Source organism: Gopherus flavomarginatus, chromosome 17 (assembly GCF_025201925.1).
Source record: "Gopherus flavomarginatus isolate rGopFla2 chromosome 17, rGopFla2.mat.asm, whole genome shotgun sequence".
Taxonomy (NCBI): domain Eukaryota; kingdom Metazoa; phylum Chordata; order Testudines; family Testudinidae; genus Gopherus; species Gopherus flavomarginatus.
In genome coordinates, this window is record NC_066633.1 from 18,040,148 (window position 1) to 18,057,397 (window position 17,250).

Here is a 17,250-nt window from a genome sequence, read left to right on the forward strand (position 1 = left end):
AGTTCAGTCAGAAATGTAATTAACACTTTTTTTTTTAACAAGAATCATCAGCATGGAAGTGTGTCCTCTGGAATGGTGATCAAAGCATGAAGAGGCATATGAATGTTTAGCATATCTGGCATGTAAATATCTTGAAACGCCAGCTACAGAAGTGTCATGCGAACGCCTGTTCTCACTTTCAGGTAACATTGTAAATAAGAAGCAGGCGGCTGGATCTCCAGTAAATGTAACTTGTTTGTCTTAGCAATTGGCTGAACATGAAGTATGACTGAGTAGACTTGCCCCCAATGTGGAAACTACAAACCCAAACCAGCAAAAAAGAAAATCAACCTTCTGTTGGTGGCATCTGACTCAGATGATGAAAATGAACATGCGTCGGTCCACTCTGCGTTGGATTGTTATTGAGCAGAACCCACAGTCTCTAAAGTTTTTTACATTTTTTTGTTTTGTTTTTGAGAGCAGATATGTAACAAAAAAATCTACATTTGTAAGTTACACTTTCAGGCTAAAGAGATTGCACTACAGTACTTGCATGAGGTGAAACATACTATTTCTTTTTTGTTTATCATTTTTACAGCACAAATATTTGTAATAAAAATAATATAAAGTGAGCAGTGTACACATTGTATTCTGTGTTGTAATAAAAATCAATATACTTGAAAATGTAGAAAAAAAATCCCCAAATATTTAATTTTCAATTGGTATTCTATTAACAGTGCGATTAATTGAGATTAAATTTTTTAATCGCAGTTAATTTTTTGAGTTAATCACGAGAGTTAACTGCAATTAATTGACAGCACTAATTCTGATTGATCAGTGACAGGCAGAGCCCTTTCTCACCCACGGGTTGTCCAAAAGCTTCAAAATAATGCACTGACCGTGGTGACGCAGACATGAATTGTAATTACTCCATATGCAGTTGTGAGCAAATTCTTAGTCATTTGTGATGAGATTTTCATAAGAATTCATGGTCAGATTTCCAAGGACTGAGCTCTAGACAACAGCTGTTTGGAAATGTTCTGATAGAACATTTTTCCATCAGAAAATGCTGTTTCCTGAAAACTGAAACATTCCACAAGAACATGCTGATTTTTTAAAAAATGTTTTGGGGGAAAAAATGGAAAACAACCATTTTGACAAGGATGAATGTTCCACTTGGACATTTTTTGGAATGGAGCATTTTGATTTTGGTTGGTTTTTTGGGGTGACTTTTCATTTTTACAAATTCTTTTATATTATAAAAACTTTGATAATGTAAAAATTGAAACATGATTTGATTTTATATAATATATATAACACCTTTTCCTTGACCCAAAATTAAGGGCTTTGGGGAAAATTTTATTTAATAGGAAATTTCTAAATCTTTTGTTTGCATTCAGATTCAGCCTAAACAAAATTTGCAATCATGGGATTTCCCCACAAATCAAAATTCTGGCTCCCTGACAGCATCCACCAGAATCAGAATCAGACTTTCAAAAGAGCTCAGCTGGAAATTCTGTTCTTTGCAACCTTGTGTCAGGAGGAGCATGGCAGGGGGACACTTGGACAATGCCAGAGACACTTCACTCCAATGTGATCCTGAGTCAGCAGCAGCATGTAAATGCTAGATGAGTCAGTGACCATGCGCTGCAGAGAGAGTCTGCTCAATTTGGAAACATGACCTGGACATGCAGCTAGGGGGTTGGCATCTAACAACCATCACTAAAGAAGGGCCAGAAAGAGGCTAACAAGGTATAGCTCAGTGTTACCTTCTAGTGGCTAGGCCACCTATAGAGATTAATACATCTGCTAGTGGGCCAGGGTCTTTAGCTCAAGTAGTCCTGGCTCCTGCTTTGAGATCCTGAGTTCAGCTCCTATAGCTGACCTGTCCAGGCACATCCATGACATGAGGAATAAAGAAGTGCTGCTAAGCACTGGTGGGGAACAAGCTGAGTCTGCCCAGCCAATGCGAGCACCATGTCAGCCCATGCTCTGGGGCTCTGACTTCATGCTGCAGCTGGTGGAAAGTGTGGGCTTGATGGTGGGGGAGTCTGAAGTCCCACACCAGTGTGGCACCACTAACTCCATCCATCCCACCCAGAGACAAGCTTTCGCTTGAGAACAAGACTCAGTTTCCATAGTCCATTCGCCCATTGGCCTCTCTGCTGAGCCCAGAGGTGAGAGTAAGCCAGTACAGTACAGTGTACCGGTAAGAGCCGGTACACAGCTGACTGTACCGGAATGGGGCAGCTTCCGTGGGGCTCAGCAATTTAAAAGGAACCAGGGTTCCTGGCAGCAGCCGGAGCCCCAGGCCCTTTAAATCACCGCCAGAGCCCCAGGGCTCCTGGCCACCACCGCTGCTACCAGAGGGCTCCAGCGGTGATTTAACGGGCCTGGGGCTCCCAGCTGCCACTATTGCACCAACAGCCGGTGCCCCAGGCCTTTTAAATTGCTGCTGGAGCCCTGGCATAGCGGTAGCAGCAGCCAGGAGCCCTGGGCCCTTTAAATCGCCGGTGGGCCATGCTGAAGGGCTGGCTGGGCAAGTCTGGCCCCAGCCCCCCCTCTTCCACTTGGGGCCCCGCCCCTTCTGTTTGAGCCACCCCCTTCCCCCCCACCTTGCTCAGGACCCCAGTTGCCCTGCATACCGGTAAGTCCCTAAAGTTACTTTCAGCCCTGGCTGAGCTTGACAATGAAGACAGTCATTTAGTGGCGAGTGCGAGCCTGAATTTTGAGGTACCTTGGCCACTAACCCCTTTCAGGCAGGCCAGCAAGCAGCTGCCAGACGGCGACAGCGGCCGGGCATTGCTGAACATGCTCTGCTTTGACCTGATGACTTGGCGGGTGGAATCTTTGGCATCTCTAAGCCATGCCCACTAGTGCCGGCTCCCTGCCCCCCTCCAGGAGTGGCTGGGCCACAGAGCGGTCGATGAGCTTGCAACAGCTTTGGCCGGCAGAGCTGAGTCTTTTCGCTCAGTCCATAGAGGCTCACGCAGCAGTGGAGCTGATGGGGGCGGGGAGAGAACTGCTCCCTCCAGCGACCTTTAGGTGTATGTGTGGGGCTGGGCCTGCCTCCCTACGCCGGGATTGTGACATTGGTCACCATACCACTCACTCACTACCTCCAGGGCCACACCTGAGTGGCACTGTGACCCCATGACAAGCCCCTTGGGACAGGAGCCACCACTGCTGCGTGACTGTGGGGTGGGCAGCTGGGCCTGCTCTCCACCTTCCCCCTCCCCCCTGAACCTCCCCTCTGAACTGGGCAGGATTAGTGCTACGGTGCCAAGGTGGAGGGTGTGGTTGCAAGTGGTCGGTGCCCCTCATCGATTGCCCCTCTGTCACGGGGATCATGCATTAAGATCCAGAGGTTGGATCCTCTCTGGCAGTGACCCTCGCACGGACGGGTGTGGCGTCACACCTCTATTACCGGTTCTCTGGAGGGATGGTAAATATTTAGCAAGGGGGACCCTCCCCCCTTCTGTGTACTCAGCTATGTTATTTCAAACAGGGACAATGGCTCCGAAGGGGTGGAGGCAGGGTCCTGGGTCCAGGGTCCAGACTGAAAGCACCCAGCCTTATGGCAGGCTGAGGGTTCTGAAGCTGTCAGAGGCAGCAGATCTCCCAGACTAAACCAGCAGGTCTCCCAGAAGTAACAGACTGCCCAGCTCTGCCCTCTTGCAGGGGTTCGCCCTTCCCGCCCAGTGCAGCGTGTTTCAGCCTGGGATGAGCAGGCCTGCAGCCCTGCATTGCGTAATGTGTGTGTGTGCGCAGGCGTGATTTGGGCAGGTGCTATTTACCCACACCCAGGCTGTGAAGACACATGGGTTTGGGCAGCCCTGTTCCCAAAGCAGAGAGGTGTTAGTAGCAAGCTCAGTATGTCAAGACAAACTATTTCAGATAGGATAAACAGGACACTCTGTACACAGAGCAGTCATGACGCAGGCCACAGGATACCGCCCACCCCCTTGCCTTGGGAAGCAAGCAGTACCCCCTGGAAAAGATTCATGTCTCACAACACTGTCCTTGAGCCGTCCAGACTCTCTCTCATATACACTAAGGCCATGTCTACATCTAAAATTTTGCAGCGCTGGTTGTTACAGCTGTATTAGTACAGCTGTATAGGGCCAGCGCTGCAGAGTGGCCACACTTACAGCAACCAGCGCTGCAAGTGGTGTTAGATGTGGCCACACTGCAGCGCTGTTGGGCGGCTTCAAGGGAGGTTCGGGGAACGCGAGAGCAAACCGCGGCGAAGCTGGTCTCCTTTCCCGGTTTGCTCTCTCGTTCCCCGAACCCCCGAACAAGCAGGTCTCCTTCCCTGCGGTTTGCTGGGTGGTTCGGGGAACGCGAGAGCAAACCCGGGAAAGGAGACCAGCTTCGCCGCGGTTTGCTCTCGCGTTCCCCGAACAAGCAGGTCTCCTTCCCTGCGGTTTGCAGGGTGGTTCCGGGAAACGCGAGAGCAAACCGCGGCGAAGCTGGTCTCCTTTCCCGGTTTGCTCTCGCGTTCCCGGAACCACCCAGCAAACCTCAGGGAAGGAGACCTGCTTGCTCGGGGTTCGGGGAACGCGAGAGCAAACCGCGGCGAAGCTGGTCTCCTTTCCCGGTTTGCTCTCGCGTTCCCGGAACCACCCAGCAAACCTCAGGGAAGGAGACCTGCTTGCTCGGGGTTCGGGGAACGCGAGAGCAAACCGCGGCGAAGCTGGTCTCCTTTCCCGGTTTGCTCTCGCGTTCCCGGAACCACCCAGCAAACCTCAGGGAAGGAGACCTGCTTGCTCGGGGTTCGGGGAACGTGAGAGCAAACTGGGGAAGGAGACCAGCTTGATTACCAGAGGCTTCCTCAGGTATGCTGGGATACCTGCTTATTCCACGGAGGTCAAGAAAAGCGCTGGTAAGTGTCTATATTTGATTACCAGCGCTGGATCACCAGCGCTGGATCCTCTACACCCGAGACAAAACGGGAGTACGGCCAGCGCTGCAAACAGGGAGTTGCAGCGCTGGTGGTGCCCTGCAGATGTGTACACCTCCTAAGTTGCAGCGCTGTAACTCCCTCACCAGCGCTGCAACTTTCTGATGTAGACAAGCCCTAAGACACCCTGCCCCAAATCCTAATACCCATTAATTTAAATGGGACGTAGGTACCTAAACACTGTGAGGATCCGAGTCCTGGGCCCCAAGTCTGGGCATTGGTCAAGCTGAACCCAGCCCAGGGAGGCTAAGACCTGTGTGTGATGCGTCCTGCAGTCTGGAGGAGCAGAGCAGTTCCCTGAACTAGCTGGAGCAGCCTCATGGGTTGCTCTGCCTTATAGCTACCACCAAGCAATGGCTCCCCACAGGGCTTTCCAGCAGCCAAGGCCCAGAGCTCCCTAGCCACACCTTTCCCTCCTCCCCTGGGCATGGCCCCTTCCGCTCTTTGTGCCAAGGGCTATGCGGGAGGGAGAGCACATGGCCATTGTGTCAGCTCCATCTTCTTGCAAGAGGGGGATACAGCGAGGGCTGTTTCCACCCTGGTACGGCACCAGAGCAGCTGAATGAGACTGCAGCCTAAGGCAAAATCTGGCCTCTCCGCTTCAGGTCTGGCAGAGGGAGGAGAAGCTTTTTCTATCCAGCCCCACTGGCATCCGTGGGCAGGCCCTGGGCATCCAGCTCCCTTAAGAGCACCTCTGCCCTCACCCCAACTGACAGCCCTGTTAGCCTGAGCAAAGAGGCCATGGGCTGTAACCGAGGCCCTGCATAGAGCCGTGGAGGGCAGGGGTTGCACCAATGAAATAAGCCCAGTGTGGATCCCCAGTGCAGATGGGCTAGCCCGGTGCAATGTGTCGGCAGTGAAGGGTTTGCACGGGTCTAATGACACCAATTTCCCCAGTCCACACCAACCCTCGGGCCCCTACAGAGGCTGCCTCTCGCTCCAAGGGGAGCTGCACGCGCTGGGAGGTGGACGATGAAGCTCACGCGGTCACTGCCCCTGCTGTGTCTCCAGGGCTCTCAAGCCACTTCCTGTCCTGAGCATCCAAGTCCGAAGAGGTTTTATTTTGCACAGTTTGCACCGAAACTTGCTGTGAGTCCCAGGCTTGCTGGACTGTGACAAGCAGCAGAGGATCAGACACTGGGGTAAAGGGGCAAAGAAACCCCTCCTCCAGCGGGTATGTTCAGGTCCTGTGTCCTGTCCTTCCCACTCACGGCTGAGAGGCACCCTGGCAGTAGAGAAGGATCAAGGCTGTGGTTTATGATGACTTGAGCGTCGTCAGAGGGGTAGAAACAGGACCGCCAAGAGCAAGTCTGGGTCCTTGTGAAAACATTTTTTCGGGCCCCCCAGCAAGGGCGGACGGGCTAAACAGGGCCAACGAAGCTGGGCCCCGGGCCCCCTTCAGGACGGCTAGGCCCCAGTAATTTGTACTGGCTTCCCCCACTCCTTGGCCCTGGGAAAGGGCTGGGTAAATGTTGCAATCCCCTGTGAAGCAACGTCAGAATGAAACCAAGCCAGGTGCCAACAAGGAGCTGGTTTCACCGGCTGACAGAGTTAGACCTAGTCCCTGGAGCAGGAAGGTGCCTTCAGTAGCTCTGATCGGGGAGGGGGGAACAGGCCCCTGGCTGACACTAGGTGTCAGAGAAAAGCCCTTTTCTAGCTGCAGGGGCGATCAGCTTCTGCTGCAGAGGCCTGACCCCTGGGTCCAGCTCCGGAGACTGGGGGTTCCCAGCGGCCGCGCGTGGGCTGGGGTGCAGGGGGGCTGGTTTTTAGCACAGGCCGGTGCAATCATTACAGGGGGGGGAGGGGTAAAAGCTTTTCCTGTTGGGTTCCCACGTTCAGGCCCCCCCGGCCGTGGGAGGGAGTTTTGCCCGCCCAGCCCCCGCGTGGGACGAGGGGACTCGCCGCCTGGCCCCGCTCCCAGGCAGGGAGCCGCGCGCAGGGTGTGTCCCGGGGCGGAGGCTGGACGGAGGCAGGAGCGTCTCCTTCTCCCTCTCCGGCCCGCCCAGGGCTTCCCTCGGCTGGGAGGAGACAGGCTGTTTCCTGCCCATGGAGCGGCTCCCGAGCTGAGCGCCCGAGGACTGGGAGCAGACCCGCCGCCGCGGCCCGGCCCGGAGGAAGGAGACCCCCCCAGCCCCCCTTTGAATTGCAAACTTCCCTGGGGGGTGAGCTGGGATCCTCCCCCCTGCGAGCATCCAGCCCCCGTCCGCCATGGGCGATGTTATCTCCACTCACCTGGACGAGAGCCGGCGCCACTACATCTCAGGTGAGGGGTCGTGGGGCCCCCGGGCTGGGGCTGCTCGGGGTCCAGGAGCCAGAGTCAGTTTCAAGGGGGGATCGGCTCTGCCAGCGTCGGTCCCCCGCGCCCCGGCTCTCCGGAGGGGTGTGTAAAACAGGAGCCGGTTCTCGCTGGAGGAAAACCTTCTCCGTCGTTTGCTCCCCCCCGTAACTAGCGTGATGGGGACAATGTGTTATGAGAGTTCCCAAACTTGTATCTGGCCCACTCCTATTAAATAATGGTGAGGACCCCCCCCACCGAACAGCATTCCCCCCCCCCGTGAGGAATCCACTCAATCTGGGTTTCGTTTCCTCCCTACAAGGGGATCATATTTTAATGCCTTAAAACTTTTTTTTTTTAAGTTCCACGTTGCAGCTCTGGGTCTCTCTCTCTCCTCCTTTGCAGAGCTAGGAGCAGCCTCTCTCTTAAGGGGGGCGGGGAATGGGGAAATAAGGTGTCCGCCTGTTTGCCTCCCCCTGAAAAGCTTGTCTTGTGTGGTGGATGTTTGTGTTGGCTGCAGGACTAGGTGATTTGCTTCAGGAGAACAACCCTCTCCTGGCCAGGGCTTCTGCTGGGTCTGTAGGCACGGGGAAGGAAGGGGAACAGATCTCTCTCTAAAAAGGATGAGGAGAAGTTTTGTCCTGGCCACAGTGAGCTGTTAAACCATGTTCAGCACTGGTTCAGGGCGGGCCCATTGGGCCCTGATCCTGCTGATGGGTGCAGGGCTCTGCCTGTGCGGATAGGATCGCAGATCTGGACCAGTGCCAGCGATGGGTTTGCCTTTTAGTTCAGACAGGGCTCCAGGCCGTCTTGCCACTGAAATGTAGGGTGTAGGAGTCTAGGGAGGTGACAATGTGGCTATTGATTGCATTGCCCTGTATTTACTCTTGATGTTGTGGCTCTTTCAGTCTGACGTGTTTGGCCTAAAGATTCCTCTTGGACTTGGGGATCAGAATGTCTGATTAGTCCTGCTTGGAATAGCTTTTGTAAGCATGCGATTGTGGCTTCTATACAGTTGTTTTTTTGTCCAAGGAGATGACATCTGACTGCACTGAGGATGGGGAAGGTTGGGGGGCTAATTGGTGCCTGCAGTTACTTGATTGACCCTTATAAGTGGGGTCACTCTGCCACTGAGCACTGTGACTTGGCCTCTGTTTCGCCCTCTTTACTTGGGACATCTTGTAATTTACGACGCAGGCTTCTGAACTCCCAAGGGCCTCTGAGTTGCAGGACTTGACCTCTGTCCCGTCCTTACACAGGCTTCAATTACAATGACTTCAGAGGCTTTTTGAAGGTGCTATTAAGCACGTAGCTACTACTCCAAACCTCAGCCTTGCTTGGGACCCCCAGACTTCTCAAATCAGGTTGCACTAGGAGATGTGGCTTTGATGGTACGAAACCTAACCAGCTTCTCACGCTGGAGAACCAAGGTGCCTTGGAAACTTTCGACCATAGTTTCCTCGCTCCCTGGAGCAAAACCATGGCTCTGCCTCTGATTTCCAATGAAGCGGGCCCTTCATACAAAGCTGCAATTAAAATGCCAGAGGAACAGCATACTGCAGCTGCGTTAATATCAGGGGCTCGCAACATGACTAATGTTGTTGCATTGCTGAATGCCAAAGGAATTATGACTTGTCACTTACTGTAAAGTTTCCTAGTCAGCTCCCTGAATCATGGGATTTCGTGTGGGCCAAACACCATTTAAAGGGAGACCGTCAGGTTTACAAACAAAGGTTTCTAAAATGTCCTATAGAACAAATAACACTTTAGATTGTTAAAGCCAAGGAGTGAATAAGATTTATTTTATTAGCCTGGTCGCTTTGCAGGAAAGGAGATTATCTGGCTTCCCCTCCCCCCACTTTTTTTTTAAATGGATGCTACATTAAAATGTATACTCCAATTTCAAATACGAGTTTTAGCTCCTAAACCTACTGCTGTGTCCTCTTGCTAACTTGAGTCACTACTTGTATCCAACAAAGTGGATATTCACCCACGAAAGCTCATGCTCCAATACGTCTGTTAGTCTATAAGGTGCCACAGGGCTCTTTGCTGCTTTCACAGATCCAGACTAACGTGGCGACCCCTCTGATACTTGTATTAAGTAGTGCCTAGAGGCCCAGTCAGGATCAAGGCTCCATTACTAGCTAGCATTGAGCAAAGAGCCTCAAAACATGTTTTTCCTTATCTTTAAGGAAAGATGTAGGGGTGTGACTGGCTATAATGACACAGAGAAGGGACAATTTGCTGTACAGACCCAAAGAATTTCCAATCTCTTGGGTAAAGGCCCCAAAGCCCCTAGCTTATAGTAACTGCTGGCACAATTACGTCTTAATGTTCTAGAATAGAATATCAGGGTTGGAAGGGACCTCAGGAGGTCACCTAGTCCAACCCCCTGCTTAAAGCAGGCCCAATCCCCAGACAGGTTTTTGCCCATCTAAAAGTCTGACTTCTTAATGTTCTATTAATGAGCTCCTCAGAATTGTTCCTGGGCCACAATCTTCTGCTCTCTTGCAACCCCCCAGCATCCCCCTCATTTGCAAGACTGATGGAGGTGCCCCAGTGCAGGATAAGCCATTTCCAAGCTCTCCCCAGTGTAGACACACTTGGCGATCTAAACGGCTCGTCAAATGTAGTGCCAAGGCGGGCTCTGAGATTCCTGCCCTCTGCTCTTGCATGGCTAGAGAACACAGTGTCCAAAGATCTGGTGGATACTAGCCTCCCGGTGATGAATACCAGCTACCCCTGCTTTATTTCTGCACCTTGCTGCAGGCAGCGTTCGGGAAGGTGACGGTGGTGGTAATGCTAGGGACTCGGCGGAGCTGACTCCCGCTGGAGCAATGCAGCGGTGCTGGCATCATGGAGGGAATGCCCTGAAGGCTGCCAGAACAGTCACAGCGTTTCCGTCTGCGGTGTGGGGAAGGGGTGCATGGTGACGCCAGCCCCTCTTGGCTGATGTTAGCCGGGTGCTTCTCCCCCACCCTGGCGAGCTCTGGAGTCTCCTAGGCTGCGTTAGCCTGCCAGGGCAGGGACTGTCACGGCCTGCTGGGCGCAGTGCCTCGCTCAGCGAGGCCGCAACCTGACGCAGGCTACTGCAGCGCCAGAGCAAACTGAAGGTGCAGCTGATTCAGGTGGCCCTTCCCCCCAATCCCAGCATGCTCCCCTAGCCCTCCTTATCTGTAACTTCCTGCCTAGGGGTCTTCTGTTCCCTAAACGAGGGGTAACACTGTGTTGCCACTGTTGGCTGGGCTCCCTGCATCCCTCCCTGCGTGCCGCCCTTCCATCTCCCTCTGTTTCAGGGGCTCCCCGCAACCCCCAGCCCTGCCCTCGTGCCAGGGTCCCTCAATCTACCTCCTTGGGTTCTTAGTGCCCTCAGTCCCACCCCATACCAGGGCCCTGCATTCATGCCTCAATGCAGCCAGGGGCTCTGTGTGCCCCCACATCCTCCACCATTCTTTCTCTGTCTGGGAGATACCCTGAATGGGATTAGAATAATAGAATATCAGGGTTGGAAGGGACCTCAGGAGGTCACCTAGTCCAACCCCCTGCTCAAAGCAGGACCAATCCCCAGACAGATTTTTGCCCCAGATCCCTAAATGGCCCTCAAGGATTGAACTCACAATCCTGGGTTTAGCAGGCCAATGCTCAAACCACTGAGCTCCCTCCTCCCCCGTTGGGCTTATCAGCGTTGTGAGGATGGGCAGAAATGGGATGCGGCCCTTGTTCTGCTGGAAGGAATTAAGGGGTGCCGATAACTCGTTCTCTGATCTACAGACAGGTGCTTGAAGCTGTGGCTCTGCTGGACAGATGGCAGGGCCTCCGTGTGCCCTCCATTACCCTCTTTCCGTCTTTTTCCAATTTTGCCCATTGACACCAAGCATGTTCCCCCAAAATCTGGGCATTGATCAGACGCGGCGTACAACATCTGTTGCTTTAGACGGACTCCCTCGAGTGGCGCATAGGGCCTCACAAGCTCAGCCAGTGCTGGCATGCCTGGTCCCCTAGGGCGCGGTAGCTCCTAGCCGCCCCACTGTGCTAGGCACCATAGAAACGCAACACACTCCCTGCCCCAGAGCTTTTAAACAGCTGGGACAGACCGTGAGAGGCACAGAGCGGTGAAGTGACTTGCTCGAGCAGGTCCTAGTCTGAGCACGGCTCTGTCCACCTGAGCCCTGTGCTCCTGGATGTAATCTAGAGCTTTTTTCTTTAATGTTAAAAAGGCAAGCAACCTGCCATGCCATGCCGTGCCCATGGCATTTAGAATAGCAGGTGCTTCCTAAGGCTTGTGCATCCTTCTAGCCATTTACAGTTCCAACAAACATGCTGTGAAAGCACCTCTCCAACTGCAGGTTTGCTATACCCAGGATGCTCCCCCCCATCCCACCCTCCCTCCCAGCCTTAGGAGACCTGTTCTGGGATCTGCAGGGTTAGAGACGATGTCGTTTCAGAAAAACTCTGTGGGTAGGGAGGAGTTTGCTTTCCTCACATCAGTCTCCCACTTTTCTTCCTCCACCCTCCCCAGACGTTGAAGACCTCATGGCGCGTACAGATCTATGAAAAGTTGAGACGCGGGGGGAAGACCAGGGTCTGGAGGGGGTGACTGGTCCCCTGGTTAGGGATCTGTTTTGCACTGACCCGGCAATGGCTGGCGGGAGCATGGTTTGCGCTAGTTGGGATGGCGAGCGTGGGCACCCTGCACTGCGTCTAGTTCACTTGGCTGGTTCGGAAGCAGGGCCTGTCCTTCCCGTTGAAAGGAGATGGCACTGAATGCATTACGAAGCTGGGTGGGCCTTCTCCCCATCCACTCCGCGACGTCCTGGACAGCGCAAGGACGTTCCCTGTGGCGAGCCCATGAGCTCATGGGTTGGTCTAGGAAGCTTTTCTAGTGAAGTCGCCTATCCCCTGCCGCCACACCTCCCGTCCTTCCTAAATAAAACAGCAATGCTATTTTCAGGGAGGTTTGGGGGTTAGTTTCCAGGAGGCTCCTGGCATAAAAGGCCTTAGTTATTGCAGCTGTGAGCCAAGCGCCTCCCCTGAGCTCGGGGAGGCGCAGCCTGGCACAGTTTGTTTTTCATTTGGAACTCATTCCTGCCTGAGCCTCCTTCGTGCCTGAGCAAGCCCAGCCCAGAGCCTTGCTCTCCCTCCACTGTCCCTCGAATGGTGGGTGTGGGCGTGCACACTTATGTAGAGGGGGAAGGGAGTGAAAAGGAAACACCAGACGCTTCGTCTACACTGTGTCTCCCAGTGCAGACTCTGCTTGCACCAGTGCATTTGACCCTGGTTAACCGGATTCGTTTCAGTGGTGCCAGTCACATCCACGCAAACACTTTGCAACGGTGCAGCTGCACTTGGGGATGAATCCTAGTGTAGACCCGGCCTTTTTGGTGGTCTCAAGCCAAGGCAAAATTTTTGGAGGGGGAGCCCAGACCGCGTCAGACAAACACTGAAATCCGACTCATTGGGAGACGCCCTGGGTGAGGTTTCAGCTGTTCCTAACAGTAAAAATTTAATTAATACACTTCTCCATTTCCCAAAGGGCCTTGGCTCTCCTTGGAGCTGAGTGAATAATTAGCTACCGCTAACTTGCGTGACTAATCTTAGCCTCTTTCTGGTCTTGCCATGAAAATCAGCCAACCGGAGTGTCCTCTGCTGTGCCATGGGGAATAACTTTGTCTTCCATGGATTGCAAACTGTTCCCTGCAAGTATCAGCCGCTTGATGGGTGCGACCAGTCGTGTGGCTTCAGTTCCGTTCCCTGACTGGCTGAGCCTATTGTACAGCAGGCACTTCTAGCATGTGCAGCTAAAGATCCTCTCTTGTCCGGGAGGGTCTGGCTCCCAGACCTGTGCTCAGACCATGTTGCTTCACTAACCCAGCCTGCCTGCAGCAGACCCTGAGTTCGGTGTCCAGCCCTCTACCCCTTGGCTGGCTGTGCCAGTGCTCGGTTCAAGGCCCCGTCAAACCGTCCGCTGTTCCCCTTACAGACAGCTGGTCCCTCTCTCTCCCGGGACTGCCTTTCCTTTCACACGCCACAGCGCTGGAGACTTTCTGGTTGTGTAAAACGAGCCCTGACAGAGCCCCTCTGAGCACACGGAGGCCAAATCTCCTGCACCGGCGGGGATTGGAGTCCCTTAGCAACGGCCGAGGGCATAAACACAACTGATTGGAGGGCAAGATCTTCCTAGCATAGTTCGGAGGGTGGAGAGAGGGAGAATATTGGCTGGAGGTGCCTTTTTCTTCTTCCTCCATCCCACAGGGAAAAATCCCTCACCTGTCATTCTGCAGCACACTTTTACCCTGTCCCAGGCTCTGCCGGGTCCTACGGCAGAGACCAGCCCTGCACACAACTGCTCATTCTCTCTCGAGTTAAAGCTTCTCTTTTCTCGTCTCGTTCTGTGAAAGTCCCAGGAGGAAGCCTGTTTGCAATTAGTGGTTCTGCTTTGGCCTTTCCAGGCTTGCCAGCTTCCAGGGGGCAGGGCTTTCAATGGGGCAGCAGAGCCGATGCCAGCTGTATCACAAATGCCCAGATGCGCTTGGTTGAGAGCTGGAGGGGGAGAGAGAGGCTTCTCTGTAGACAAAGGAAAGTCACCAGCCTATTAAAGGGGCATCGGCGTAACAATGCCCCGCCTGTCAATGCAGACTTTAAAGACTGTCTCTGTTTTTAAATCCTTGTTTTGTGGCATTTCTGGTGAGGTTTCCGAGCAGGAGTTTGGAGTGGGTTGTAGTGTCCAAGACTGGGATTTTCCCAAATGGGAGCTGAGCCCTGGCTGGGGTGGGAGTCCGCTGAATGGCTGCTTGGTGGAGCAGCTCATGAAGCCTGCGCAAGGCAGCCAAGGAGCCATTCTCATCAGGCATCAGCAGCTTCGAAGTTGCCAGTCCCTCTGGAGAGTCCCAGTACGATTCTGAAGTGGGACTGGACTCTGGCTCTCGGGTACTTTGCCCTGAATTCCATGATCTGCATCATCCCAGAGCAGCTCAGCTGTCTTGGTGGTGCTTCATAGGTGGAGAAGCAGAGCATGGTCTGGGAGAGGTCCAGCTGATTCCAAACACCGTGCCATGCCTGCCTGAACAGCATAAACCCCAGCAAAGCATCCCACCCGTGCTATCGGAGCTCCACAGGCCTGCCAGCAAACACCAGCTCAGATTCAGACTCCTGGTCCTGGGCCATCGATGGGCCTGGCCCCAGCTACCCCCAAAGTTTCCACCCCCTTAATCAGAGACCAAGACACATCCCAGCAATTGCACTCCAAGGACCAGGACTGCCAGCTGCAAGGGCGAGCTCCACAGAGCAGGGGCTACGCAAGGGTTCTCAAACTTTTTTTGCTGGAACCCCCTTTCAGATCATTTCAGGCTGCGATGACCTGCCCCAAAAGTGACGACTCCACCCCACACCATGGCCACCCTTATTTCTGTGCTGCTGCTGGCGGTGCTGCCCAGCCAGCAGCTGCTGCTTTCTGGCCACCCAGCTCTGAAAGCAGAGTGGAGAGTGGCGGCTGCTGACGGGGTGCCCAGCTCTGAAGGCAGGCCCCCTCCCCAGCAGCAGTGCAGAAGTAAGGATGGCATGGCTGGGAATTGCTACCCTTAATTCTGTGCTACTGCTGGCAGCAGCACTGCCTTCTGAGCTGGGTGCCTGGCCCGCAGCCACTACTCTCGCAACCACTCTTCCCCCCACTTTGGGTTAGGACTCCCAGTTTGAGAAATGCTGGTCTAGAGCATTCAGTGAAGATAAGGCCCAGCTCTGGACCCAGAGTGTTAGCTGGGGTCCCGTAGTGGTCAGGGGAAAGCCATTTAACCCAGGCAATGGTGCCTGGGGTGAATCTCTGATACATGCTTGTGGAAGGGGGCAGGGGACTGAGAGTCAGGATCTGGCTGTTAAATGTAAGCCACCTTTCTACAACTCTTGGGTAAACACCCAGAGGTCTGGGGTTGAGTCCACAGTCTGTGAGACCTTGAGCAAGCTGCTTGAGCTCAGCCTGTGAACAGTGCACCTATGCTGTTGGGTCAGTGAGCGTGTGTCCCTGGAACCTAAGAATGCCCCTGCTGCAGGATCTGTCCTGGGGTCTCTTTCTTTCAGTGGTTTGTTTTGTTTTTTTTTTCAACCCCTTGGCAGACTGGCCATCTATCGGAGCAGCCAGTCAGCTGAACCAGCGAGGCTACCTCCAGGCTGTCCCCCAGCCTCCCAGGCCTTTGCATGCTGCCACTGGAGCCTCCCAAGTGAGCCACACAGCACCAGTCCCTGCTATGTGCAAGGAGTTGGCTTGAGCAGTGCTACAAGAGGCAAGTCTGTGGGCAGATCAGTGACTGCAGACGGGTGGCTCGTACTGCGCCAGCCCAGTGCCCATACCTGACGTGAGCACTGGCTTGTGTCGAGGCACAAGGCACGGCTGGCCTCTGGGGAAGAGATCAGCGATAGAAGCCTGCCAGTGGAAGCGGGGAGCAGAGAAAATGGGCACTTCAAATCTCTCCTTCCCAGCGGCTCAGACCTTCCTGTGCTGCACCTCACTGATGCCAAGCTGCAACCATCCTGGGTTTTCACTTGGAAACGTGGCCTCCCCAGTCCTGGATTGCAGGCACAGAACCCCCAGTGCATCGGTGCACACTGGGGATTTTGGTGCACCCAAGCCATCGCACGTCCACACTTGGCATTTACACGTGACCACAGGAGGTTGTGGGCAGAGCTGGTTAATGCTCTTGGGTGCTCTTGTTCTTAGATCTCTGTGCGCGTCCTGAAGTGGGGTAGGGTTATCCTCCTTGTCTCAGAGATCGGGAAACTCAGGCCCAGGGGGTGGGTAATTCGGTCGCTTTCCTGCAGGGAGGCAGTGTCAGAACCCAGGTCTTTCGACTTCTCCCTCCAGTAGACTGTGGTGCCAGGGACACAACAAGCTGTGGAGGTAGAGCACTGAAGCGAGTGATAAGGGGGGCGTGGCAGGACTGCACATAAACAGGCTTGTTCAACGCAGCGACCTCTTCCACCCACCCCCCACATCGCAGCGAGAGAGGAGCCTGTTGAGACCAGCCCAGCAGGGGTGCTGAGTTGTCTCCCCTCCCACGCCCTGCAGAAGGAGGGTCTCCCACTTCTCCCCAGGGTGCCCCATGTGGGCAGCATGGAGGGAATTGCTGGAGGTGCTCTCTTGTCCATGGCAGGCGTGGGGTGAGGGAGAGTGGGCTGGTCCGGTGTCTCTTCTGGATGGAAGGTGCGTGTTGCTGCAGGTTTAGGGCTGTGTCGACTGTTAAGATGATGAACCTCCCCCTCCACTAATTGGTGGTTGAGGGTCCCCTGTGAGTCCGGGAACAATGGCTGGGGGGGATAGGGGGAGGGTTGGTAATGGGAGGATGGAGCAGCAGGGCACCCTCCAGCGACTGGAGTGGCCGCTGGGACTCCAGGGCAGGGTCCTTGGGGATAGGGCCTAGGGGAATGGAGCTGGGCAAGCCTCTGTGCCTCACTTTCTGCACCTGTAAAATGGGGGTAACCCAGCCCCTTCCTTATGGCTATTTTGGAGGTGTTAATTGTTAGCAAGGTGCTTGGAGAGCTCAGACCTGCACTGTAGGAGCAAAGAGTTTGGTGACAGCAGGGAAACAATGTGGCTGCTGGCTTCTCCTAGGCATTGGTGGCTGTGACACACACCCACTTTTTCTCTGTCCTAAGCTGTAATAAGGAAGTCTCTCCTCGGCCCCAAGGTGCCTCGCTCTCACCCGATTTCACTACCTCTCTTGTATCCCAGCACCTTCCTCCTGGTCCGTTTTAAAGCGGGCCCACAGAGTTCCTGCTCCTCACACCTCTCTGGTCTCTCCTGACTAGGCAGAAGTTGGGAAACTTCTAAAAATGGTCAAAAAATGTAACTTTTCCCTCCTCCCCCACCCCCCGAGTTCCGTCCTGCTGCATTTCCTCCTCCGGCTTTTTACAATCCCCTCTTGGCGCTGGCCCTGCCATCTGCAGCCGAAACAAAGCAGGGAAGCTGTCTCCCTGCAGGAACCCTCCCCACGCTGAGCCGCCCTCCACGATGGTTGGGGCTGGGTTTGTTTAAAGCTCTGTCTAA

The 17,250-nt window shown here is 54.2% G+C and overlaps 1 protein-coding gene across 1 annotated transcript in view; it reads left to right on the forward strand.

Annotated features, from left to right (window-relative positions):
* The first annotated feature begins 6,959 nt into the window (after positions 1-6,959).
* Positions 6,960-17,250, forward strand: part of NIBAN2 (niban apoptosis regulator 2) — a 101,035-nt gene continuing 90,744 nt past the window's right edge. The window contains exon 1 of the mRNA XM_050926339.1: positions 6,960-7,205. Coding sequence (XP_050782296.1) covers positions 7,151-7,205 — 55 coding nt within the window. The 5' untranslated portion in view covers positions 6,960-7,150. The remainder of the gene's footprint in view (positions 7,206-17,250) is intronic.